The sequence below is a fragment of the Cavia porcellus genome, unplaced genomic scaffold (assembly GCF_034190915.1).
Source record: "Cavia porcellus strain 051 isolate PalLab524CR breed Dunkin Hartley unplaced genomic scaffold, mCavPor4.1 scaffold_49, whole genome shotgun sequence".
NCBI lineage: Eukaryota > Metazoa > Chordata > Mammalia > Rodentia > Caviidae > Cavia > Cavia porcellus.
The window spans coordinates 101944-125512 of NW_026947532.1; the positions used below are offsets into that span (position 1 = coordinate 101944).

At 56.5% G+C, this 23569-nt stretch overlaps 4 protein-coding genes across 6 annotated transcripts; 1 reads left to right on the forward strand and 3 right to left on the reverse strand.

The window, feature by feature from the left end:
* Positions 1-133: 133 nt before the first annotated feature.
* Nelfb (negative elongation factor complex member B) lies at positions 134-10114 on the reverse strand (the record flags this gene model as incomplete). Its single annotated transcript, XM_003472955.3, has 13 exons — positions 134-812; positions 974-1082; positions 1280-1421; positions 3507-3613; positions 3714-3856; positions 4118-4213; positions 4311-4413; positions 5069-5181; positions 5876-6061; positions 8471-8701; positions 9123-9222; positions 9394-9557; positions 9809-10114. Coding segments are annotated over 13 exons (1947 nt in total), but the record flags the coding sequence as incomplete, so codon positions are not given.
* Positions 10115-11672: 1558 nt separating this feature from the next.
* On the reverse strand, positions 11673-13569 carry Stpg3 (sperm-tail PG-rich repeat containing 3). Of its 2 annotated transcripts, none has more exons than XM_023566295.2 (6): positions 13420-13561; positions 13203-13342; positions 12988-13119; positions 12834-12922; positions 12363-12624; positions 11673-12265 (listed from the first exon to the last, which is right to left on the reverse strand). In XM_023566295.2, exons 1-6 carry the CDS (start codon positions 13509-13511, stop codon positions 12132-12134), a joined length of 849 nt encoding a protein of 282 aa, XP_023422063.1. In that variant the 5' UTR covers positions 13512-13561; the 3' UTR covers positions 11673-12131. The 2 variants fall into 2 exon arrangements, with proteins under 2 accessions (XP_023422063.1, XP_063100230.1); XM_063244160.1 differs by having other exon boundaries at positions 11678-12265; positions 13311-13342; positions 13420-13569.
* A 2476-nt stretch (positions 13570-16045) lies between these two features.
* Cimip2a (ciliary microtubule inner protein 2A) lies at positions 16046-19558 on the forward strand. 2 transcript variants are annotated; one of them, XM_003473086.4, is made up of 7 exons: positions 16046-16154; positions 17369-17583; positions 17660-17919; positions 17993-18119; positions 18355-18449; positions 18753-18870; positions 19192-19558. In XM_003473086.4, exons 1-7 carry the CDS (start codon positions 16099-16101, stop codon positions 19278-19280), a joined length of 960 nt encoding a protein of 319 aa, XP_003473134.1. In that variant the 5' UTR covers positions 16046-16098; the 3' UTR covers positions 19281-19558. The 2 variants fall into 2 exon arrangements, with proteins under 2 accessions (XP_003473134.1, XP_063100117.1); XM_063244047.1 differs by lacking the exon at positions 18753-18870.
* Tubb4b (tubulin beta 4B class IVb) lies at positions 19273-21657 on the reverse strand. Its single transcript, XM_003473087.5, has 4 exons — positions 21457-21657; positions 21046-21154; positions 20848-20958; positions 19273-20477 (listed from the first exon to the last, which is right to left on the reverse strand). The coding sequence occupies exons 1-4, from the start codon at positions 21511-21513 to the stop codon at positions 19417-19419; spliced, it is 1338 nt and encodes a 445-aa protein (XP_003473135.1). The 5' UTR covers positions 21514-21657; the 3' UTR covers positions 19273-19416.
* Between the last annotated feature and the right edge of the window lie 1912 nt (positions 21658-23569).

Consider the following 23569-nt stretch of genomic DNA (forward strand, 5'->3'; position numbering starts at 1 on the left):
GACCCTCAACTGCCCAGGGCTGGGGCCACCATGCAGGGCAGGCAGCACAGGGAGGCAGAAAGTAGGCTCTGCTAACAATACTGTAGGCCACCACTGGCTGCCCCACCCCCATGCCAGCACCAACACCCAGGGATTTACCAAAATGTCTTTATTTACATATGTGGAGGCCTCCCAGCATGCACTGCCCCTGCCCAGGGTCAAACTGCAGCAAGCAGCTGTCATGAGGAAACTGAGGTGGGCACTGTGGAGGAAGGGGTGCTGCCTGCAGGGCCACAGGTATGGGGACAGTGCACATGGGCCTGTAGATCTTCAGACCCTACAGCTAGCAACCCCTGCTCTGGCCAGGACAGCGCCACCCTTGGGCCTGTGCCACAGTGGAGTCAGCTGAGCCCTGCTCTCCCTGCTGCCTAACTCCTCATCACCCACCTCTGTGAAGGCTGGAAACTCAGAGCCTATAACAAAGTACCCGGTCCTGGGTTGGCAAACAGGTGCCCTGGTAGGCAGCAAAAGCCAGGACCAGCTCTGGGTGGGTAGAGGGCAGCAGAGGAGGGGGCGCTTGCCCACGGGGTCTAGCCCTTGGCTGGCCCTGCTCACTGGGCCAGAAGCTTCCTTCCTGGCTGACTGGGGCCTGGTCCCTAACCTGCAGATCCCACAGAGCCCGAGGCCTACAACCCAGCTGGGGCAGGCATGCTGGGCAGGGGCAGCTCCAGCGTGGGTGTCTCAGCAGCCTGTGCAGGGCTGGGCTTCCGATGGTCCAGCTGTTCCAGCTTCTCTCCAAGCTGGGAGTAGAGCTCCTTCACAGCCTCTCCACTCTGGGGGCAGAGCCAGGCCACCCCACATTACACAGCAGCGGGTCATGGAGGGGCAGCAGGGGTCAATGTGGGGAAGCAGACATCACAGTGGGCACCAAGCATGCTATGAGGCCAGCACAGCAGGGTGCTCACAGGTGGCACTGGGAGTAGGGGGCACCAACCTGGCCTGTGGGCTCCAGGGCCTTCTGCAGGGCCTCCAGCTTGGATGGGGCCACCCTGGCATGCAGGTGGAGCAGAAGTCGCAGCACATGCCGGTGCACGTTCTCCTTCCTGGCAAAGGCCATGCTAGGCTAGGGCTGGGGTACTGACCCCCACCTCATCCAGGCCCAGCCCACCAGCACTGTGGACCCCTACAGATTCTTCTCACTGCCCAGGAGCCAGGGTCACCCACAGCCCTCCCAGCTTGGCCTGGCTGCCCCCACACTGTAAGGTTGGGACGGCTGGGCCAGCCAGCACCTGCGGCTCACCTGGGTGAGGCAGTAAGGAAGAAGCCTTCAAAGAGGCTGCTGCAGAAATCTTCCAGGGCAAACTCGTCAGCCAGCAGAGCCAGGCTCCCGGTGAGCAGGTGGAGAAAGATATCACTGAAGGCCAGGTCACCGAAGGTCTCCACTGCAACCACACAGTGGTCAGCCAGACCACACCCCTGCCCCCTGCCTTATGGCCCCAGAGGACTCCTGGGTGTCTTGAGGTCAGTACAGGCCCTGGGGAGTGGACAAGGTCTGCAGTAGGGTGTGGAGCCTGAGACCTTTGGCAGAGCAAGACAGCTATAGCTGGGGTGCAGGCAGAGGGGGAACTCTAGCTGGAATAGAGCCCAGCAGCTGCCGGGCACAGTGTAAAGTCCTCCAACACCACACAGATGATTCCCCAGGAGCAAGGACATAGCGCAGCTCCAAATCCTGGGATGGGTAGGGAAGCCACAGCCCAGTAGGGACAGGGGCCCACACAGTTGCACCTCTGTGAGGGACTATCAACACAGACACTGCTACGGGGACATCCATGAGAATATCCTGAGGGCAGACCCTGCCACTGCCCCGACCGGTGGGATGGAAGGACATTTCAGGGCACCAGGCCCCCACAAAGCTACTCCTGACCATCCGAGTCTCAGCCACCAGGACCCCAGATTCTCACAGCTGACTCCCAACCACTCCAGTGACACTGAGACCACTAGGGAGCCTCCAGCCTGACAGGAATGGACCATAGACAGCTGCTGAGGGATCACAGTCCATCCTGTGTCCTGGGAAGCCCCTTCCTCCACAGGGAGCCCACTGAACTGCTCAGGGCTGTGGGTGGCAATGTCAGGTTCTTGGACCATGCACAGACCTGGGCCGAGACCCTGGGGGTCTCACCAGGTGTGCTCCCAGCTTTCCATCTGGCTCAGTATGCCTGGACTGGAAATGAAACAAAACTCAAAAAATCCCAAATAAATATAGTGAACTACCAACTTAGGAGCACTGGAGTTGGGAACTTTAACAGATACATATGGACATCAAAAGATGAACCCTCGAAGAGGAAAACGCATCGAGGAAGCAGCTTCCGTGTCTGCAGGGCACTCACAGCTGTGCTACTGGGTGCTCTACTGGGTGCTCTGCTGGGTGTTCGGCATGATCATATGGTACAATTTGGGTTTTTTTATGCTTTACTTTTTGTATTTGTATCAAGGTGTGTAGACTCATTTTGTCAGGCTTACAAACAAATCTGACCTATGAACATTCTCCCAGAACAGAACCTGTTTGTAAGTCAGGGACTTACTGTAAAGAAAAGATAATTCAGAAAATCTGTCCATGCTTACGAGAATTCACTCAGACATAAAAACAAGCCCTTCCTAAACAGGACTGAATGACACGTGCCACCCCAGGGAAGCAAAGGTTTCGAGACACATCCCAGCTGAGGAAGGACAGGAAGCACCAGAATGAACGTAGAAAAAGCAAGACAGCCAGGGATGCAGCTCAGCGGCACAGCGCCTGCTTAGCAAGCACCTGGTGGTGAGTTCCGTACCCAGTACCAACATACAGAAAAGGCAAGGCAGCTCAAAAACACTTCTTACCACACTTCTAGAATTGCAAAACACAAATGGGCCCAGGCCCCTCAAAGTCCTGATATCCGCAGAAGCCAGAGAGCACGTGGAACCGACTCTGTGGGGCTGGCAGGAGCTAGCCCTCCCAACGCTCGTCCCACCTGAGCCAGAAGACTCCTGGCTGCCAAATCCCTGAGGAGGCTGCGGCAGGTCCTTCCAGCAGCCAGGGGACCCACTAACCCAGCTGAGTGGAGGACGGCCGACTACAAATTAATACCCACAGAGGACTTCCTCCACACAGAAAGCTGGAAAACGCATGTGACATGCTTGGCATGATATGTGCAAAACTCAAAAGGTCCAAGGGAGCAGAAACCAGGACCTGTCACTTGCTGACACAAATGCTCCCAAAGCCACCACTCCCTGACAGCCTGTGCAACCCCTCCACTTCTTCTTGGCTTGATGTCACCACCCTAAAGCACTCTAAGTCCCCCATGTACCCAGACAGCGTACTGCTTCAGTTAGGCGCTAGCACCCACAGGTGCCACACACAGACCCACGATGACAGCTGTGCAGAGGCCAAGGGGGCCCTTCCTCCTGTAACCTGGAGATCCCCCAGTGAAAACATCCTGGAAGCTGGAGGCCAGGCCAGGGCACCATGGCTGCACCTCAAGGGCACTCACCCAGCCCGGGCAGCAGACGCAGCAATGCATTCTTGTTTCTCTGCTTGGTGATGTGCAGGACGTAATACAGCCCTACCTCACAGGCCATGCGCTGCTCCTGCAGGAACCTGGGACAGGGCAGAACAGGACACAGGCCATGGTCAGCCCCGCCCAGCAGTCACCTGCTGCACCAACCCATACCCTCCCACTGCAGCTCCCGGGGCCCACTTGGTAAAGCTTTCAGGAAGCGTGTTGGGGTACGTGATTGGCGCTTTCTCCTCTGCCGGAAGCTTCTGGTCCACACTGAACGTGTAGTCATCCACCACGAAGGACATGAGCATCGGCAGGAACTTGGTGATGAGCTCCACCTCCTGAGGAGGGAGGCCCCTGAGCCTGTGCCCATCTGCACAGGGCCACCCCCTTGCACTTTCTCCAGACCCTCTGGCTTCCTGGGACCCTGCCAAGCTCTGTGTCCCTGAGCCCCCACCTAGCATGATCACATAGCCGGCCCATCCACCCAAATGGGTATTTTCCAAAAGGAGGCTCTGGGGTGACACTGTGGGACCAGAGGAGCCTGCCTTGCCACTCCCCCAAGGAACAGAGTGTAGGGCAGCCTGGATTTGGATCTGTACCATCTTTGGCTCCTTGAAGACCTGGCTGTCTATCAGGTCCCATGCACCCTGGCCCAGCGCCAGCAGCCTGAGCAGCAGCAGGAGGTCGGGGCTGTCCTGTGGGGAAACAGAGGCCTTGACAGCTCACTGGGGCTCAGCCATCGCTGACCCTGTGCACCACGCAGCCCCCACGGGTCATCACGCCTGCACTCACTCTGGGCAGCATCTCCTGGCTGACCAGCTCCTGCAGGTGCCTGATAGTGCTCAGTGACAGCGTGTTAATGGCGAAGGGGTCACAAAGGATCATAGACAGGTCTCTGGAAGAAGCAGTGCTCAGCATTAGTGGGGAGCCTGGCTGTCCCAACCTGGTGCTGCACCCTACATGGCTAGCTGAAGGGACAGCTAAACACTAAGCTGCTAGGCCTTGGGGAATGGACTCTGGAAGTGGCCTCTTCTACATAGCAGGCAGACTTGACTCCAGATGTCTGGAGTTGCTTACAATTTATCCTTAACTAACTTAAAAGATCTTTCAAGCCAGAGTTAGGAAGTTAAGTATGCACATGGAGGGGCTGTGGATTTAGCTCAGCGGCATAAGTGCCTGCCTTGCAAATAGGCAGTCGTGAGTTTGATCCCTCGTACCGGTAAAAATGAGAAAGACAAAAAAAAAAAAAAAACAAAAAAACAAGTATGTACATGGACAGGCTTTGCTTCTGAAAAACTGGCCCAGGTTCTGATAATGCTAGCTCGGAGCCCTGGCTGGGATATACCCCATGGCACTGTGTTCACACATCAGTCCAAGGATACCAGGAGCCAGGTCAGGGCCCCCAGACCACCCCTCAGCTCAGAGAAGGTCCCCAACACTGCAGACACCATGGAGCAGTGACCCCACACTCCACACACATAGGGTCCCCCTGCTACCACTCTCCCAGAGCACCCCAGAATGAGGGCCCTGAGGACTGGGCCAACCCTCACCCCAGGACCTGCTCCTGCCCTTTCTTCACACCATCAAGAAATCCCTGCAGCTCCCGGGCTCTCTTGCTGTCCACAAACCGCTCTCGAATGCAGGCATCCAGGCACCACGTGAACTGCAGGGAGAGACAGGGTCAGGGCAAGGCCCAGGCCCTAGAGAATGGCCCTCTGCACTCACCCACACTGCCAGTGCCCAGGGGGCCTGAGAACTGCAGGCTAGTGAGCAGCAAAGATGAACACAGACACAGGCCACCTCCCAAAGCCCCAGCACAGCCCACACCCAGGACCCAGGGGCCTCAGAGGGCAGGAAGATGGCAGCACTCTGGAGGCCACCGGGCTGGGTCAGATTAAAGCCGTCTGCCTTGTCACTTGTCCATCACATACTGACAAGTAAACCCAGTGCCATACCCCGGTCCCTGGGACCAGATTACATGGCACAGACAGAAGGGATCTCTGAGCCTTCGTGGGGGTGTGGGTCTGCTGGAAGGAGGGGTACCCTCCCTGGAGTGAAAGCTGCAAGTCAGGGCAGTGCCAGGAGGTGGATCCATTTTCTTGCAGCCCATGTGTGAGCACTGCAGCTCACCCAATAGCAAGGCTCCATGTGGAACAGTATGGGATACTTTGAACTACCGCTGCCTACTTGCCAGTAGCTGAGGACAGGAGAGCTGGGATGCTCCAGGGCGGCCACAGGCCCTGCACCAGCTGGGACAGAAGGAGGGCCGGGGGCAGTGAGGGGAGTGGCAAGGTTGGGGTGCTCAGAGAACCCCAGCAGGACCAGCAACTACAGACTACAGAGCTTGGCACGCACACCTTGTGGCAGGGGTCCACAGTGCAGATGTCGCCCACGTCAAGGTCGTGCAGGGACATGAGCAGCTCAGCCCGCAATGTACAGTAGTGCACATTCCTGGTGCGCAGGAAAAGCGTGCGCAGGAACTGCAGCACCATGTCATACAGCTTCACATTCTTCCCGACCATCTGTGTCAGCTTCTGCACCACCTGGAAAAAACAGCGCATGGAGCCCAACCCGAGCCATACAGCACCAACAGGGATCCAGTTAGGCTGGCAGCCCCCTCCAGAGAGGGTCCCTCAGGCTTCCATCCCTGTCAGCTTCCCAGAGCACAAGCATCACCATCCAGGGTTCCCCTACCCTCACTGCAGGGCAGCAGAGCCACCACTTGTGGGGCTCAGGCCACAGTCCAGTTGGCTAACAGGCTCCTGGCTAACAGGGCTGCAGCCAACACAAGCTTCCCTGGTCACCAACGGGCTAGAGCTACATGGCCCACAGGTCCTGGTTGAGAAGAAATGCTTGAGGCAAGCCCAGGGTGGTGGCTAACACAGAAGGCCCAAGGCACCAGGTAACACTGAGAACTGCAGGCTAGTGAGCAGCCAAGATGAACACAGACACAGGCCACCTCCCAAAGCCCTACCACCGGTAAAACCAAGGGCTACCAAGTCCCTGGTCCAGTGGTCAGCCTCAGAACCTCTGCATGGTCCTGCCACTCAGGTCTGCAAGCCTTGTCTCACGGACACTGCAGATGACCCCTGTGCCCATGGCCCACAGGGCTCCCAGCCACCCATATGGGAGCCGGGCAACCCTAATGATGATGGTGGTCAATGTGGACCACAGCCCTGCCCACACTGCACATGAATCAAACGGCAGAGGTAATTTAGGGCTCCTGATCACAGGCCAGCCAGGGACAGAACCCAGGGCCCACCCAACTGCCCCCCACACAGGGACCATGGCCAGGTATTGGCCTGGCACCCTCTGCCACAGCACTGCAGTATCATGGAGCACAGAATGTGAAGCTTCCAGACACAGAAAATCAGGCTGCAAAGTCCAGCACATCAGAGCCCTCAGCCGTCTTCATAAGTGCATACCAGAGAACAGTGAAAAAAATCTTTCATGTGTGGAAATGCAAGTCTAAGTCCACCAACCCACTGAAGTCAGCAAAACAAACAGTAGGTGCACCTGAACTCTGGAAGCTTTCATCAGTGTTTCTGAGGGGCTGGGGTGCAGCTTAGCAGTACAGCAGTTGCCCAGCACACCTGAGGCTCTAGGTTCCACCTCCCAGGCCCCAAAAATCCCAGAGAAACAACAACAAAAAGGACATTCCCCAACTAAACAAGGATGAGACCTTGAAATAGAAAGCTGGGGATGGAGGATTGGAGATGTAGCTGAGCAGAACATTTGTCTAGCATGCCCAGGGTTCAAATCTAAGGCCTCAAAAAAAAAAAAAAAATGTTTTTAAAAAGAAGCAACTGGGGCTGGGGATTTAGCTCAGTGGCATAAGCACCTGCCTTGCAAGTGTGTGGTCGTGAGTTCGATCCCTGGTACCGATAAAAAAAAAAAAAAAAAAGAAAAAGACAAATAAATAAAAAGCAACTAATTCATTTTACTTCAAAGAGAAAAAAGAAAAAATAAACAAAAGAAATACCTATAGGCAAAGATTCGCAAGGATTAAAAAAAAAAGAGGAATAAGTGGGGGGTGGGGGGGATGTTACAAAAAATACAATGAACACATGAGATTGGCAAAGAGCAGACATGGCAAGGCCGGGCATATCAAGGCAGGAAGTCTGGGAAGGGTATGCAGTTCCAGAGGAAAAGTCAGACCATAACACCCAGGACAACTGGAAACCTCAGGGAAAATTGCACCCAGTACCCGCACTAGACAAACAGCACTACAAATACGGTGGCCTGTGCAGCCTGGAAGGAAGGGCAAGATGACCACAGCACCAGACACCAGGGAAACTGCCCTCCACACCAGCAGTACGATATGACCAAGAGGCGCCCCTCCCAGAAGTGGGGCCAGGAGTCAGCTTGCAGCCAGCAACCTGCAGAGCGTGAGTGCAGCTTGGGTGAGGGCTGGGTCCTCTCCACTTCCAGGTGGGCAGGAAAGGGAGGGTGGTGATTTTCTCCTCTTTTGTACATTTTTCTGTTTGTGTATAAAAATACAACATTTCAAAGAAAGTGTACCTTAGGACAAGACACGGCAAGTGAGTCTCATAAACAGAATCAGCTTATCAGGAAAGACAGAAATGGAGAAACGGGGGTCACAGGGACCCCAAACTCACAGAAGGGGCAAGGGTCCAATCTGTGTGATAGGTGAGATGGGACCAGAAGATTGAAACTAGAGGGGCACAGGGAAGAGACATGCAGGTTATCACCTCTCCTCCTCATTATGGCATCATCCCTTGAAGCCTCAAGAGCCCAGACAGAGCCGGAGCCACCAGCCACATGTGGCTCTTTGGCATTGGTAACATGGTGACAACACAAGCTGTAAACATGGAAGACTCACCACACTGCAAACTTAGTCATCTCCCAAATAAAAGCAATATGGCTCAATAAATCATTCATACAAATTACACATTAAAAGACAGCATCTCTGTGTGTCCACAGCCCCTCACCTCACCCTGGCGCCTGGTCTTGGGGGAAGGACTGAAGAAGTTGTGCAGGACAGAGAGTTCAGTGCTGAAGAGTGCATTCTCCTTCTCCAGTATGTACTGCTTCAGTAGTGGGGAAACCTCATCTCCAAAGAGTGCCTGGTTGTCCTGCCAGATCTGCCGCTTCACCTCCACCGCACAGGCGCGGTACAGCTCCTTGTCAGCCATCACCAACTTCAGCTTCTTCTCAGGAACCTGCACAACCAACACCACAGTCTCCTTGGCCTCCCTCAGAACAGGCCAAGGCCCTCAGGTGGCTAGAGGCTGCTGAGAGCCCCGTCCAACCAAGAGTGCACCAGTAAAGTCCCCCAAGCCTAGGTGGGTGCAGACAGATAGGCTTAATACCCATGGTTCTCCCAGAATGGGCCCCACATTCCAACAAGAGTGCCAAGCTTCTGGCTTCATGTGGCTTGCCTGGGACAAGCAGCATAGAGGAAGTCCCAGGGAACAGCACTCAAGGCAGGCAGGTCAATCAAATCTCCCAAGTTAAGCCACTGCCTTCAGGCTGACTTCAACCAGCCAAAGGCAACTGGACAGGCAAATGGGCAGGCTGGCCAAACTGTGGTAGGCCACAGGTGTCCTGGTCTCTGGAGAGAGTAAGTCCCAGGACTCGAACCTTTGGCAGGTGTTTCATGACACACATCACCACTGGCTGCAGGGAGGGCATCTTGACCAGGGAAAAACTCTTCTCCAGCAAGTCTTCCAGCTTCTTGTACCTGGAGAGATTTGTGCAACTGAAGGACTGGATCTCCACAGGCAGGACACCCTGCCAAGAGGTCTTACACACAGTCCTGCATCATCTTCTCAACCTTAAAGCTGCCCAGGCAACTCGGCGGCTGAGAAGCGACTGCACAGCTCCCCTCCCCCACTGGCAGGCTGAGATTTACCTCTCCTCAGCCTTCCCCTCTGAAGCGATGGCTGACACTCGTTCCAGCAGCTTGTCCCGCAGCTCATCGAACACCGACTGGTGGAACTCCAGCCGTGGGGTCCCATGCAGGTCCAAGAAGGGCAGGGCCGACTGCAGGGAAGGCAGCAGCACACCATTCTCCGTCTGTGAAAGCAAAGGCCCAGTGCGGGTGGGTTCTGCTCTGAGAAATCTCAGCCGCAGATGCCCGTATCTGCCTGGGCACCCCGGGAGCCCCCAAAACACAGTCAAGTCCACGGAAGGGCACCGAGACCAAGGATGTCCCAGTGGTGCCGGTGGAAACCGGGAACTCTGAAAGCACCCCGAATCCCACAGTACACGCCTAGCTGGGTCGTCCCCGCATCTCCCTGCAGGACAACCACGAGTGGAGGACCCACCTGGAATTGCTCGATGGCTTTGAGCGGCTCGGTGCAATTGGTCAGGGTCTCCTTCAGGTCCTCGCCGTTGGCCACACCCAGGTCCTGCAGCCCCGCAAACATGGCCGAGGCCCCAGCCGCCGCCTGGCTCGGAGCACCATCGCCACTCCGTTCCCCCGGCGCCGCCGCGGACACCCCTGAAGCCCGCTCCCCTAGACCTCGGGGACCGCCCGAACTCCGATCCCCCGCGGCCTCCAGCTCGACCAGGTCGCGCCCGCAGCGCGGCTCCGAACGGGCCCGCACCGCCCACTTCCGCCCCGCACGGAATCAGGTCCTCCTGCCAATTCACTCCCCTGAAACTCCGCCACCGTAACGCACAGGTTCCGGACTGCGCCGAGCTACCCGGAGCTGGCAGAGTGACACCGCGCGAAGGGCGGCACCCAAGCGACGCTCCAGCCGTCGGCGCGGCCCCGCCCACCCCAGCGGGACCTGCGGCCTGGGCCTTGGTCAGGTCTCCTCCAGGCCGCCTTAGGGGTTTGAGAACTGACATTTTACCCAAGTGAATTCTCTATTTTTGTAATCACAAAACCTATTGCTCATCTCACAGCCGCCTCGGGATACTGGGAATATTTTTGCATCGCAATTTAACAAGCTCCCTACCTGGGTCCCACCAGCCAGGTGTGAGACATATTGCATGACCTTGAGGCTTCCTGGAACTTAACTTCCTCCAGCTGAACTGAGAAAGCTCATGTCTTAAGCTTGCTGCAGACTAAAGTCTAAATGTGCCTTCAGCCGCCCATGGTGGTTCACTTCTGTAATCCCAGCACTCTGGAGGCTGAAGCAGGAGGATCCCCAAGAGTTCAAAGCCAATTTGAGTTACTACAGAATGAAACCTTGTCTCAAAAAAAAAAAAAAAAAAAAAAAAACGCCTCCAGGAACACCTGGCACCTCGCAGATCTGGCCTCTTGGGAACACAGCCATGGGCCTCCTCACAGAGATATTAGGATCCCCCCATCTGGCTAACTTGTGTGGCCTTCTTTGAGCTGGAAGCCAGATCCAAGCTCCATAGCACCCTCCCCCTCATCCTCTGCAGAACAGGAAGCTGGGTTCTGTTCCTGACAGTGCAGGCACTAGACCCAGTACTCAAGCCTCCTGTGACCTGCCTAGGCCACATCGACCACCACAACTCTCCCTTTCCTTCTCCCTTTGCTACTGGAGCTTGAACTAGAAATTCCATCCCTGCTGCCCAGCAAACAGTCTCTCCAGAAAGAACTGCCTCCTCAGCCCAGATTTGGGTCTGCAGGGTACCTAGTGGTGCAGCATCAACCTGTTCCACTTAGGGCCAAGTGCCCAGAGCCAAGGCCCCCAGAGGTCTACCACCACTGCTGCTATACAAGTTCCCCAGGACATAGGAGTTTGAACCCAGCTTGGGGTAGTCACGGAGGACATAGGTGCTGGCCCTTAGTGGCAACTGGGCCAGAACCTTAGCAGAGCTGAGCCAGGTAGGGGAGGGGAATTCATTAGTGCAGGTGAGGACCCCTGCTGAGTGGCTCCCTGGGTAGGAGGGCAGAGCAATGGTGGCAAAGGGATCTACAACCAGGCTGCTGCTCCAGACAGGATAGGGGCCTGATGCATGAAGGCCCAGGAAGTTCCCAGGCTGTGACTGGGCTTGCATAACCTTGGCCAAGGTCCTTAGAGCCCAAGCTAAATGTTCAGGTCAAGGCCCCAGGAAACAGAGTCTGTCCTTACAAGCTGGTCCTCTGGGCCCTCCCTGGTAGCTGGGCAGGCCAACTCTGCCCTGACCCTCAAGACAGCAGCCCCCACCCCAAGCATTAGGTCCTGGGCTCTGCAAGCAGCCTAATCCTCAAGTAGATGAGCAGCTGGGCCAGTCCCCTTGGGGTGACACAGCCAGCAAGCTCCAGGTCATCCCCAGACTAAAACCCCAATTACCCCAGAAGAAAACACTCTCTGCAGGGTCAGCCAAATGCACACCCCAAATGGGGAAAATTAGAACCGCCAGAGAAAAGATAAAAACACAGGGAAGATGTTTACATTTTCAGGACAGCCCACTGGGCAAGGGACAGCAGCCAGGCCCACACTGAGTTCAAGAACCAATTGCATCTCAGTACAGCAAGGGGATGGGCAGGGGATGGGCACCTGGTCCGGGCTCTCCTTGCCCACAGCCCACAGCAAGGTTCCCAATGGGAGGATGGGTCTGAGGTACCTAGAGGTCAGGGTCCAGCCTGGATTGCGATGCCCATGATCCAGAAGGAGGCCTGGGAGAGCTGAAGGGAAGCCAGGGGTCCACTAGGCAATCAGCAGGGCTGGCTGAGCCCAGCGGACCCTAGAGCGCACAGAAGGGGCCTGTGTCATGGCGCTTGGGTCTTCGTACGCCCTGAATGACTACCCTAGGCGCTGAGGGGAAGCGCACATCGTAGCAGTCCTCCACGTCATAGGTCGCCGGACCAGGTGTGCAGGCTGCAGAGAGAGGAGCCTGGGAGCCCACCGGTGCAACCCCGCCTGCACCAATCCCTCCCCACCTGCACACACTGACCCAGCCTTCTGGCCTCCTTACAAGCACGCAGCCAAGCAGCAAAGGCAGGCGCGCGGCTCATGGAGAAGGCAGGCGAGCGCGGGTGCTGGAGGCGGCAGCCGGCGTGTATGTCGTAGGCTGTGGGGCCGGGGCGCTGCTCACCGGGGACACGCTGGAGGTCCTGCAGCAGGGAGCGTGCGCGGGGACCCCGGATCCGGGGTGGACCCGGCTTCGCGCAGCCACCGAAGCTGAAAGCGGGGCCGGTGGGCAGGCTGGACGGCACGTGGTCTGTGGGCGAAGGCCACTGTGGACATAGAGGGGGCTACAAGGGATCCTGGCCTGGACAGCATGGACCTTCCCTGTCACCCTCCCACGTGCGCCCCACCCCCACCCCGCCTCCGCCCCAGTCCCTCACTCCATCCTGACACTCCAAGTTTCTCCAGTTCCAGCCCGCTCTCTGGCCCCATCCATTCCGCAGCCTGCCCCTCCGCTCGCCCGGCTCCTCTCTCCAACCTGGCGCTCATTGTTGAAGTCCACCTTCTGTGTGAACGGGCTCTCACTCTGCAGCCACGCGTTGTGCCACGCCCTGCGGCCACCACCATCTACAGGTCAGAAGAGTTAGTGGAGCCTCCTAGGGGAGCCCCCTCCAGCTGAGGCGGGAACGCACCTGGGCCTGGATGCCTGCAGCCAATGCTGTAGTGAGGGTGCGGGGAGCTTTCCCGCACGAAGGCGCTGGGCACGTACTCAGCAGGGCCAGGCACGTCTGGGTCGGCCAGGAATGGAGGGCGCTGATCCAACACTGGAGTGGGGGACTCGAACTGTGTGGGTCTGGCACCCCTTGGCTTTCCCCATCCTGCTTCCCGGGCCAAGATCCACACTCACGCAGCCCGCGCTGGGTCCGCGTGCAAGTGGGTGGGCACTCCCCGGGGGAGCCCATAGGGGACCTAGGGCTGACTGAGGTCCTCTTCATGCCAGTGGGCCACATCTTACCCATGCTCCAGAACAGCAAGGTGCCTTCGGGCCTACAAAAAGACCAGGATGTCCACCCAGCCACCTGCACCAGCCTGTGCCCAACACACCCTATGCCTCCTGAAGTTACCTTTTCTGTGTCAGAGGGCCATGCGTCCAGTGTTTGCCTCCATTGATATAAAAATTGGCCAGGAATTTCACAGCTTTCTGATCGAAGTTCATACCCAGGGTTGGGCTGTCTTCCCTGAGGCCACCTTGGGGCTCTGTGACCTCACCAGCAAGTCACAGCCCCCTTGGTTGCCAAGAGCACCCTAGGGAAGGTACATTGTCCAGCTCCCCAGAAGCTCCCCAGGGACCCCACCCACAGCTGCCCTCCTCCAGCATGCTGAGTGGGTCCCTTGGGTCAACAGAACCCATAAACTGCTCAAGGGATTCCTGGTCCAACCTCCTTCCTTGTCTCAATCCTTTTCTGTCTTCTGTGCTCCAGGGTATCCTGGAGTCCACACTAGCAGGGTTTGGGAGGGTCTGAGGCACTGGCATAGGGTGGGAGTATGGAGAGGAAAGCAGGACCCAGGGTTGTTTTCTAAGTGCTGCAGGATGCCCCATGGAAGAGGGGGAGTTAGGAGACAGAGAGGGCCAGGAAGGCAGCCTGGAAGAGGAGGAACTGGAGCTGCTGCCCAGTAGGAAATGCAGCAGGCATGGGAAAAGCAGAGCAGGGCAGCCCGGCTCTGGAACTGGTCCAATCCCACCAGAGCTAGGTGTGAGGGCCTGTCCTCTGTCTAGGGCAACAGAGGCCAGGACAATAGAAGGTGTCCCAAATGAACTGGGCTGCCCAGCTGAGCTGCACAGCACTGAAGAGCTTAAGTGAGCAAGAGCCTATCTGGTCACCAGGGTCTTCTAGAGCAGCCTCCAGCTCTGACCACCCTTGGCCCCTGCGCTCCCAGTCACAGAGCCTCCTTCACTCTGACTACTCTTCCTCTCCAGAACCCTGTCTTCCAGCACTGGTGCTGCTGGGCACAGAGGGGTAAAAATGCCTCCCCTTTGGGGAGGGCTCCCTCCGGCTCCATGGGACCCTGGAGCCTGACTGCACTGTCTGCAAATGTGACTGCTGCGTGCTGTCCTTGTCCAGCCCCCCATAAGGAACCCTGTGGTGGGGAGCAGTGCTGTAGTTAGTCTCTGGCCAGGTACCTGGGGACTGGTCCCAGGCAGAGGCAGGGTCCTGGGTGGGCCAGCTCCCATGGGAACAGTGTGCTCCTGGAGATGGCTCTGGCCACCGTAGCCACCCAGTCAGTATTTGCTTCAACCTAACCTTCATGCATTTTGTGGCTGCTTTTTGTTTTTCCTTAGGACATTCATATTATGCTTGCATTTTAATACAAGAGGCTCTTTTTCATGTTTTTATTTCATGAGAATGTTTCACACCAATAGCATATCTGCTGGCAACATGTGACAGACCTTTCTTCCAGTTTGTACTTTGCTTGTTCGTATTATTTTTTTTTGTTCGTATTATTTATGCTTTTTAAAAATGTTGTGGACCAGGGATTTAGCTCAGCAGCATAAGCACCTGCCTTGCAAGCAGGCAGTCGTGAGCTCGATCCCTGGTACCGAAAAAAACGAAAAAGACAAAAAAATAAAAATAAAAATAAAAACTGTCGAGTGCGGCCTTTTGTTTCTCTATGATATCTTCATTTTTGTGGCTAGAATGTTTAAAATGAGATGTACAAGACATGAATGAAAAATGAACGTGTAAATTTTTTAAAATTATGCAAACAGCTCATTAATCCCCTTCACCACACACACTCACCCGTTCCTGCCCCTTTTTGAAGCAGCTCTGGAGTCTTCCCTCATGTGCGCTTTTAGTTGCACTGTCACAGCTGCCTTGATATCCTGAATTCAACATGTGCGCCTTTTTCTTTTTCTTTCTTTCTCTATCACTATGTAGTTCAAGTTGGCCTTGAACTCTGAGACAGGGTCTTACTATGTAGTTCAAGTTGGCATTCCTTCTCCTGCCTAGCCTCGGGAAAATGAATATTTCATGGTCATTTTGACTTAGGGAAGAGCCATAAAGTGAACAGTGCCAGATCCAGGGAATAAGGAGGACAAGGACACACTATTATGCTTTTGTGAAGCTGCCTTTTCATTGGATGGCACTCAGCAGCACCCCTCATTGAAATTTTGATCACACCTTGTAAAGACACTCAGGAAAGAGGACTTCCAGAGCTGCTTCAGAAAGTGGTAAGAAGCCAAGCATAGCTGGGCGTGGCAGCACATGCCTGCAATCCCAGCACTCAGGAAGCTGAAGCAGGAGGATCACCCTGAGTTCAAGGCCAGCCTAAACTACTCATAGTGAGGCCCATTCTGAAGAAAAAAGGTGGCAAGGAGGATGGGAAGTCTGCCCAGTGGGAGAAGGGCAGGAGTTAGTCCCACTGTATCTTTTACTGTGATAAATTTTTTTGTATGTGGACATTCACAGTTGGTTTGGATTCCACCTCTGTCCTACTCCAGGTAAGGACTCAGCTGTCCAGTTGGGGTACTCCAGGCTGCATCAGGGAAGGTGAGTGAGGGGGCAGTGGCCTCTCCAATGGATACAGCTACTGCTCATGTAGGGCCTGAGTCTTCGGGTGGCAAGGAATGCAGACCTTTCCCGTCACTCTTTGGAGCTCTGAGGTGGGCAGGATGCCTTTCCTCAGGGTCACACCTGTGAGGCCTCACAGGTTAGAGGGGCCCTGGCCCCTTTACAATGGTTGCCAGGCAACATGACTCCTCTCAGGGAGAAGGGGTCCAGCCTGCCAGGGCAGACCAAGGCACAATGACAGCTACTCCAAAACACTCGCTCTTCACACCAGAACCTCACTACATCCCTGGGTAAGAGTGAGGCGCCCCTCCCTGCAGGGAGGCTGGGCCAAGGCTGAGGCCTGACCTTGGCCCCAGGAGGCTGAGGCCACAGCTGAGGGGGATGAAGATCAGGATGGCCCAACAGTGGGGACTGAGGTTCCTTGAAGGCTAAAAAGCTGCTGGCCTCAACCTCCCACCTGGCTTGAATGCTGTGCCAGGTGGCCAGCACGTCCATCAGAAGCAGAAACTAGGGCAGACGAACAGCTGGCAGAGGCTGGTGAAGCAAACAGACAGACATGGAACTTCCTGAGTCACAGAGCTCAGAGAGGCTGCCTCACTGGGTCCTCCCGGGTGACAAGCAGAAGGCTCTGTGGGATGTGGGGCCACATGGGGTGCAGAAGATGGGAACCTCATGTGAGGGCCTGGGAAGTTGGTGCCGCTGACACTGAGACCGACCCTCAGCCTTCACAACAGGCCTGTGCTGGCCTTGGCAAGCTTTTTTGTTTCCCCTGGTGCTGGGAAGAGGTGGAAGAGGGAGGAAAAGAAAGGAAAAAAAAAAAAAAAAAAAAAAAAAAACCCACTCAGCCGGGCACAGTGGTGTGAACCTATAGTCCCAGCTTCTCCAGAGGCTGAGGCAGGAGGATCACTACAGTCCAGGAGTTCAAGGCCACCTGCCTCCAAAGACAATTCACCCAGAGTGAGCACACAGCCTTCCCCAGCAGGGCTACCCCATTGGCTCCCTGCAGACTTCAGACTTCTCTGTGTAGCAAAAGGACTGCTCCCCTTCAAAGCCCAGCCTTCAAATTCTGGTCCATACAGTGCGCTCTGGCCTCCTGAGGTGGCAACACCCCATACCATGCCTCCACAGGTTAAGGCCCCTGACTGGGACACGTTAGTCCCTGTGCTTGCTTTCACAGGGCAGAGCTCCCTGTTTCCCTTGTCCATGGAGTGAGAGAGACAGCAGGTGGAGACAGCCAGGCACGGGGCAGTGACAATCGATGGTGGCAGTACAGGTGTAACTCCCCTGGGCCAGGCACAAGTGCAATGCGGGGCAGGTGCTGCCTCAATCCGAGAACCTGTGAAGTCTCTGGCTTCCATTGCCCCGTCTCACAGGAAAGCAGAGCTCAGGTGCTCTGCCCTGCATCACACAGCAGCAAGGTGGCTGGCAAGCTGGCTTGGCATCCTGTCTATGGGGCCCTGCCCAGTGCCAGGACTGCCCTTGCCCCCCTCTCCTCTTTCTACAGCTATGCTGGCTTCTACCCTCAGCTGCGATACCAGGTGGGGAACACCTACGGGCGCACCACGGCGCGGTTGCTCACAGACCCCAGTGTGCAGAAGAGCCCCTGCTCTGTGCTGTCCCCCATGACCAAGCCCAAGTTTATTGAGGACTTCAGCAGGTCCAAACCTCCTTATGTTCCCTGCCGGGACCTGACTGAGCCTCATATTCCCCACTACACGGGTGAGCTGCTTTTCCTAGCCCTGCCCTCTAAGGCCTGCCTTCTGCTCACGTAGTCACCTGCCACTTGTTTGTGCAGGTCAGAAGCCCTACAAGAACTTTGAGATCCTGGGCAAACTGCCACTACAGGAGGTGGACACCCAGGGGCCACCAGGAGCAGAGAACATGTCCAGACAGGTTGCGGTGCCTGCTGGCTTCATGCCCTATCCCCCCTACCCACCATGCCCGCCAGGCAGGAAGGGCTCCAGTGACATGGGACACCCGGGCCTGCGACTGGCATATGGGGAAGAGGCCTGGAAAACTGCCAAGCCTGTCCACAGGACCCCAGGGCAGCATCAGGTAACTAGAGACACATAGGCCCGGGCCTCATTCCAGGGGGAAGCTGGGCAGTAACCAGCCTGCCTCCTCTCAGCTGTATCACTGCAGGAGGGACGAGTACCCTCCCCCACCCCTTCAGCTGGAGACACTCGATGTGGATAGGTTCCAGCGGCTGCCCCAGCTGGACCATCCCAACCTAATCCAAAGAAAAGCCATCTCAGGTACGTCTCAGAGTCCCAGGGGCACAGGCAAAATGAAGAGGGGAACAGGGCTCCCCCAGCCCCATCCCACTCAGGGAGCAGACCTGGCCTTCCCACCCCACCTCTTCCCTACTTACCACCTCCCGAGTGGTCTCAAGTCTTTCACCATCATTAAGGGAAGAGGCTCAATAGGCTTCCTGACACAACTGGGAGCAGGTGGGTTTGCCCCCAGGGACATTGACCCCACACCCTCCAGGCTATGCTGGCTTCATCCCTCGCTTCACCTGGGTGATGGGGATCAATTACCGCGACGGAGTCTCACAGGCTATGGACGAGTTTGACAAGAACCAGGTAGGAGAACACTGTCCAGGGCCTGCGCCCAGGTCCCCAGCTAGCCCCACTAGCTCAGGGATGTGAAGTAGGCTGCACACAGGTCTGTTTCTCCCCGGCAGCTGCAAGAGACCTAAAGGGAGGGAGGAGCCCACCCCAAGGGTGGCCCACAAACTATGAAGGCCTGGCTCCTGCCAGAGCCTTCAGGGTTATCTGTGAGCTTAGTCCCTTGCCCCGGGAAAGGCCAGCCCTTGCCCATTTGCTTGTGAGTTACCAGGTGGTGGTGGGGGAAAGTAGCACACATTAGCACCCACTTCTCTTTAGTTCCTGTCCAGAAACCCTGTTTGTCCACTGGGGGAAAGGCTGCCGAGGACACACTGGCCTCACACCACCATCTATAGAAGCCAGGGACTGATCCCCTTCTACATGGGCTTCATCCCTTGTGAGTTTGGCTCCCTGATCACAGGACACTGAGGGAAGGGTGGGCAGCTGAGGGCCTACCCTCCTAGTTACCTTCCATGGCAGGCCACTGTCCCTAGATCCATGAAGCAGCACTGCCGACCTCCCCTGTAAGTGCTAGTCCCAAAGGGGGCTCAGCAGTCTCTCCTAGACAAAGGCCTTCTCCTGGTCTTTGGCCTTCAGGAAATGGGAAAAGCTGAGGGCTAAGGCCCTTGATCCAGAACTGCCCCAAGCTCCCAAGACGCCCCAGTCACCTGCATGCTTGCAGGAAGCTCAGCTCAGCTGAAACCTCCCTTCCTTGCAGCCATGCAAGACAACTACGCAATGACATTTGGCAACAGTACTCGAAAGGCCTATCAGAAGGAACTTGAGAGGCGAAACCACACACTATGAAAATGCTTTTAATGGTCTGCCTGTACAGGATGTGATGTCAAGACAAAGACAGCAGTGCAGAGTGAGAAAGGGTTATCCGCAGACTGTGGGTGAATAAAGAGTTCACACTGCTTCCACACTTTACCAGCTAACGGCTCTATGCCACCTCCTCCTCAGCTTCCTCCTCAAACTCGCCCTCTTCCTCAGCCGTGGCGTCCTGGTACTGCTGGTACTCGGACACCAGGTCGTTCATGTTACTCTCGGCCTCGGTGAACTCCATCTCATCCATACCTTCACCTGTGTACCAGTGCAGGAAGGCCTTGCGACGGAACATGGCCGTAAACTGCTCTGAGATGCGCTTGAACAGCTCCTGGATGGCTGTGCTGTTGCCAATGAAGGTGGCCGACATTTTTAGCCCCCGGGGTGGGATGTCACAAACAGCTGTCTTCACGTTGTTGGGGATCCACTCGACGAAATAGCTGCTATTCTTGTTTTGGACATTAAGCATCTGTTCATCCACCTCCTTCATGGACATGCGTCCCCTGAACACCGCGGCCACTGTCAGGTAGCGGCCATGGCGGGGATCACAGGCAGCCATCATGTTCTTGGCGTCAAACATCTGCTGGGTGAGCTCGGGCACCGTCAAGGCCCGGTACTGCTGGCTGCCTCGGCTGGTCAGGGGAGCAAAGCCAGGCATGAAGAAGTGCAGGCGGGGGAAGGGCACCATGTTCACAGCCAGCTTTCGCAGGTCAGCATTGAGCTGGCCAGGGAAGCGCAGGCAGGTAGTGACCCCACTCATGGTGGCTGACACCAGGTGGTTTAGGTCACCGTAGGTGGGCGTGGTAAGCTTTAGGGTTCTGAAGCAGATGTCATACAGGGCTTCATTATCAATGCAATAGGTTTCATCTGTGTTTTCTACAAGCTGGTGGACTGAGAGGGTGGCATTGTAAGGCTCGACCACTGTGTCCGACACTTTGGGGGAGGGCACCACACTGAACGTGTTCATGATCCGGTCTGGGTACTCTTCCCGGATCTTGCTGATGAGGAGGGTACCCATCCCGGACCCGGTCCCCCCACCCAGGGAGTGGGTCAGCTGGAAACCCTGCAGGCAGTCACAGCTCTCTGCTTCCTTTCTCACAACATCCAGAACCGAATCCACCAGCTCTGCACCTTCTGTGTAATGCCCCTTGGCCCAATTGTTCCCAGCACCACTCTGACCTGTAAGGCACCACAAATGGTCACAGTCAGCCAGATAATCCGGTAACCAACAACTGTGCAACCCCACATCTTGGACAAATGGACTCCGACAGCAATGCGCAGAAGACAGCTTAACAAATCCCTGCCAATTCCCAAGGTCAAGAACACCCAGGGTCTCCGTGGAGACTGCAAGGAGATTACATCTACTTCTCCTGGCCTGTAGGCAGACAGTTGGGCCCTCCTCCCAAAGCCGCTTTAGGCAAGTGGATTGAGTGACTCAGAGGGCACAAAAATGTCCAATGGGTTACTCGGTTCAAAAGCAATGACCTTGGGTTAGGGTCGGGGGAGACCCTTGACCCGTTTGTGACACCCAGTCTCCACCCGCACTCACCAAAGACAAAGTTGTCAGGCCTGAATATCTGCCCGAAGGGCCCTGAGCGTACAGAGTCCATGGTGCCAGGCTCCAGATCCACCAGGACGGCGCGGGGAACGTACTTGCCACCTGGGGAGGACAGGTATCAGCGACTGGAGGCCTTCGGGGCGCGTGAAGGGGCCCGCCGGCGGGGCTGGGCGGGGCGAGGGCTCTTACCCGTGGCCTCGTTGTAATACACGTTAATGCGCTCCAATTGCAGGTCGCTGTCTCCATGGTATGTGCCAGTAGGGTCAATGCCATGTTCGTCGCTGATCACCTCCCAGAACTGCCAGGGACGCGGGCGGGCCGGGCTGAGTCACGGCTGCCTGCCGGTGCGCCCTTGGGCGGCCCCGCCCCGGATGGGCGCGGCGGGCGCTCCCCTCCCCCAACCTGCGCTCCCCGCAACAAGGACTGGGCCGCCCCAGCGCGGTCCTGGCCCCACCCGAGACCCCGGGGCCGCAATGCGGGGTGCCACCCGGCCGGCCGCTGCCGCCATCTTTCCCAGTTGCCCGCCCTGTTTCCAGCCCGGTTGGCAAGCCGGCCCGGACTAGTCTAGTCTAGCCCGGCTTGCGTGTCCCAATCATTCACCTTTGCGCCGATCTGGTTGCCGCACTGCCCGGCCTGCAGGTGGACGATCTCCCTCATGGTGACGACTGCGGCAGCAGCACGGGCGTTGAAATCCTTACAGGTGCAAAAAGGCAAGCGCGCAGAATGCTACAACCGACGCTGCGCTAGTGCTTATATATCAGCTGCGCCCGCCCCCGCTAGCCTCGGATTGGGTTTCCAGAACGAGGCCGTCAAATACTCTTATTCTATTGGTTTAATGTCACGCCAATTGAGCCATGTAAGGCCCGCCTTTCTAACGACATCTGCTTGTTATTGGTCAACCACGGCCGCGGATCTTCCTATCACATTCCCGCCCCTCCGCGCCGTGGTGCTTTGCTCATTGGGCGTTTCAAATGATTGATTTACTCTTCCATTGGCTGTCTCCCGGGAGCACGCCGACAGGCTGGTGCTATTGGCTGTGCGAGTTTGGCGTCCTGGTAACCGCCGCACTGCAGCGGGAGGCGCGCATAGGCAAGGGGGTGCGGGACGCGGGCTTTTGGCCATGGTTACGCGCGGGCTAGCCGACGCCAGCCGGACTCCACGGCTCCCGTGAGTCAGGCCCTGCGCCTTCTCGAGAGCAGCTGTGGCAGAGCTAGGCATCATAGGGACCGCCAGGCTCGCGCGCACCGCGGACTCCGGGGAGAAACCTAAGCTAGGCTAGGCGGGGTGCAGGAAACGAAGGAAGGAAACAGGTCAGGTACGGCGATGGTGCTGCGAGCGTGCCCGCCCGGCCGCGTGCGTGCAATGTTGTGGAGACGGCGCTGGCCGCGCGCCGGTCGCCTTGGAGCTACGGCTCAGGACCCGGGGCTGCGTGGAGACAGCGCCAGGCATGCCTGGCCACGACGCGCTTTGTCCTCGTGAGGGAAAACAAGGGTGTGAGAAATTACAGTTGAACTACATACAGTTGGTCCTTTAATCGGCTTTGGAAACAGTACAGCTGCATTCCATTTTAAAATTTTGTTAAAAGGATTAAATCACACCGTGGGGTCTATCCCGAGGCTGCCCTGCTGCTTTGCAACCTGAGAGTGTTGGGGCAACACCTGCTTACGAATTTTTTTTTTTTTTTTTTTTTTTTTTTGTCTTTTTCCTTTTTACTGGTACCAGGGATCGAACTCATGACTGACTGCTTGCAAGGCAGGCGCTTATGCCACTGAGCTAAATCCCCAGGCCCATGAATGTATTTTCTTAAGGAAGCACCCTCTACCTTGCCATAAAATGCACAATACTGCAGGGTTATGATACCTAGTGACCAGAACTAAAAACTTACCAGGACAAGCACCATTTGAGTATGGCGAAAGGCTAGCAGTCCATCCCCACGTCCACTCCAGAGTGGACTAGCTTCAGCTGGTGGGGCAGAGGCTCTTGCAAGGGTAGTTCCACCCTGACCAGGAAGGTGAGTCAGCAGGTCACTGAGCCCAGTAGTCCCTGCAGACCTGACGGCTCTCCCTCCAGACTGGCCCAGGAAGTGGGACCAGGCTATCATGTGACCACACCAACACAGGACCTATTCCTCAAAGAGCTACTGAAGTCTGCATGTGAGGTTCACAGGGTCCTCTTGGTGCCCAGAACAGAATGTCCTGGAGTTAACTCTGGCCCTGCCTAGTAGGTTATCTGCCCAAGCACCAGATGGAGAGGCTCTTTACAGCTCCCTCAACAGTGATGGAGGAGTCTAGTGTTGTTCCCACTGCAAAAGCCCTGCCACAGCCCTGCTCTTTGGGCTCCAGTATTCTTGCCCCTTCAAAGCCACCCTTCAGGGTACACCCTGGCTGGAAGAGGCCCCTGCTTCCCTGTTCCGGGCCCCAGGGCTGGGAGATCAGAGTGACACTGCCATTTTACAGTTCACGAAAGACAGTTTGCATTGCTGGCCCAGGTGTGAGCAAGTTCTCCTTGGTGCCAGACTGTCTGCCTGGCCCCTCATGTTGCCCTCCTGAGGAGGATGCTGGCTGGGGCCAAGATGGTAGCTGCACAGAGCTGGAGGAAGAGGCCCTCAGGTCCACCCTGAAGGGGAAAGGAGGACAGTGAGGAGCAGGAGAACCAACCAGGATGCACACCAGAGAGGGCCAGGAGGGCAGGAAAGTGAGCAGGAGGGGCTGTG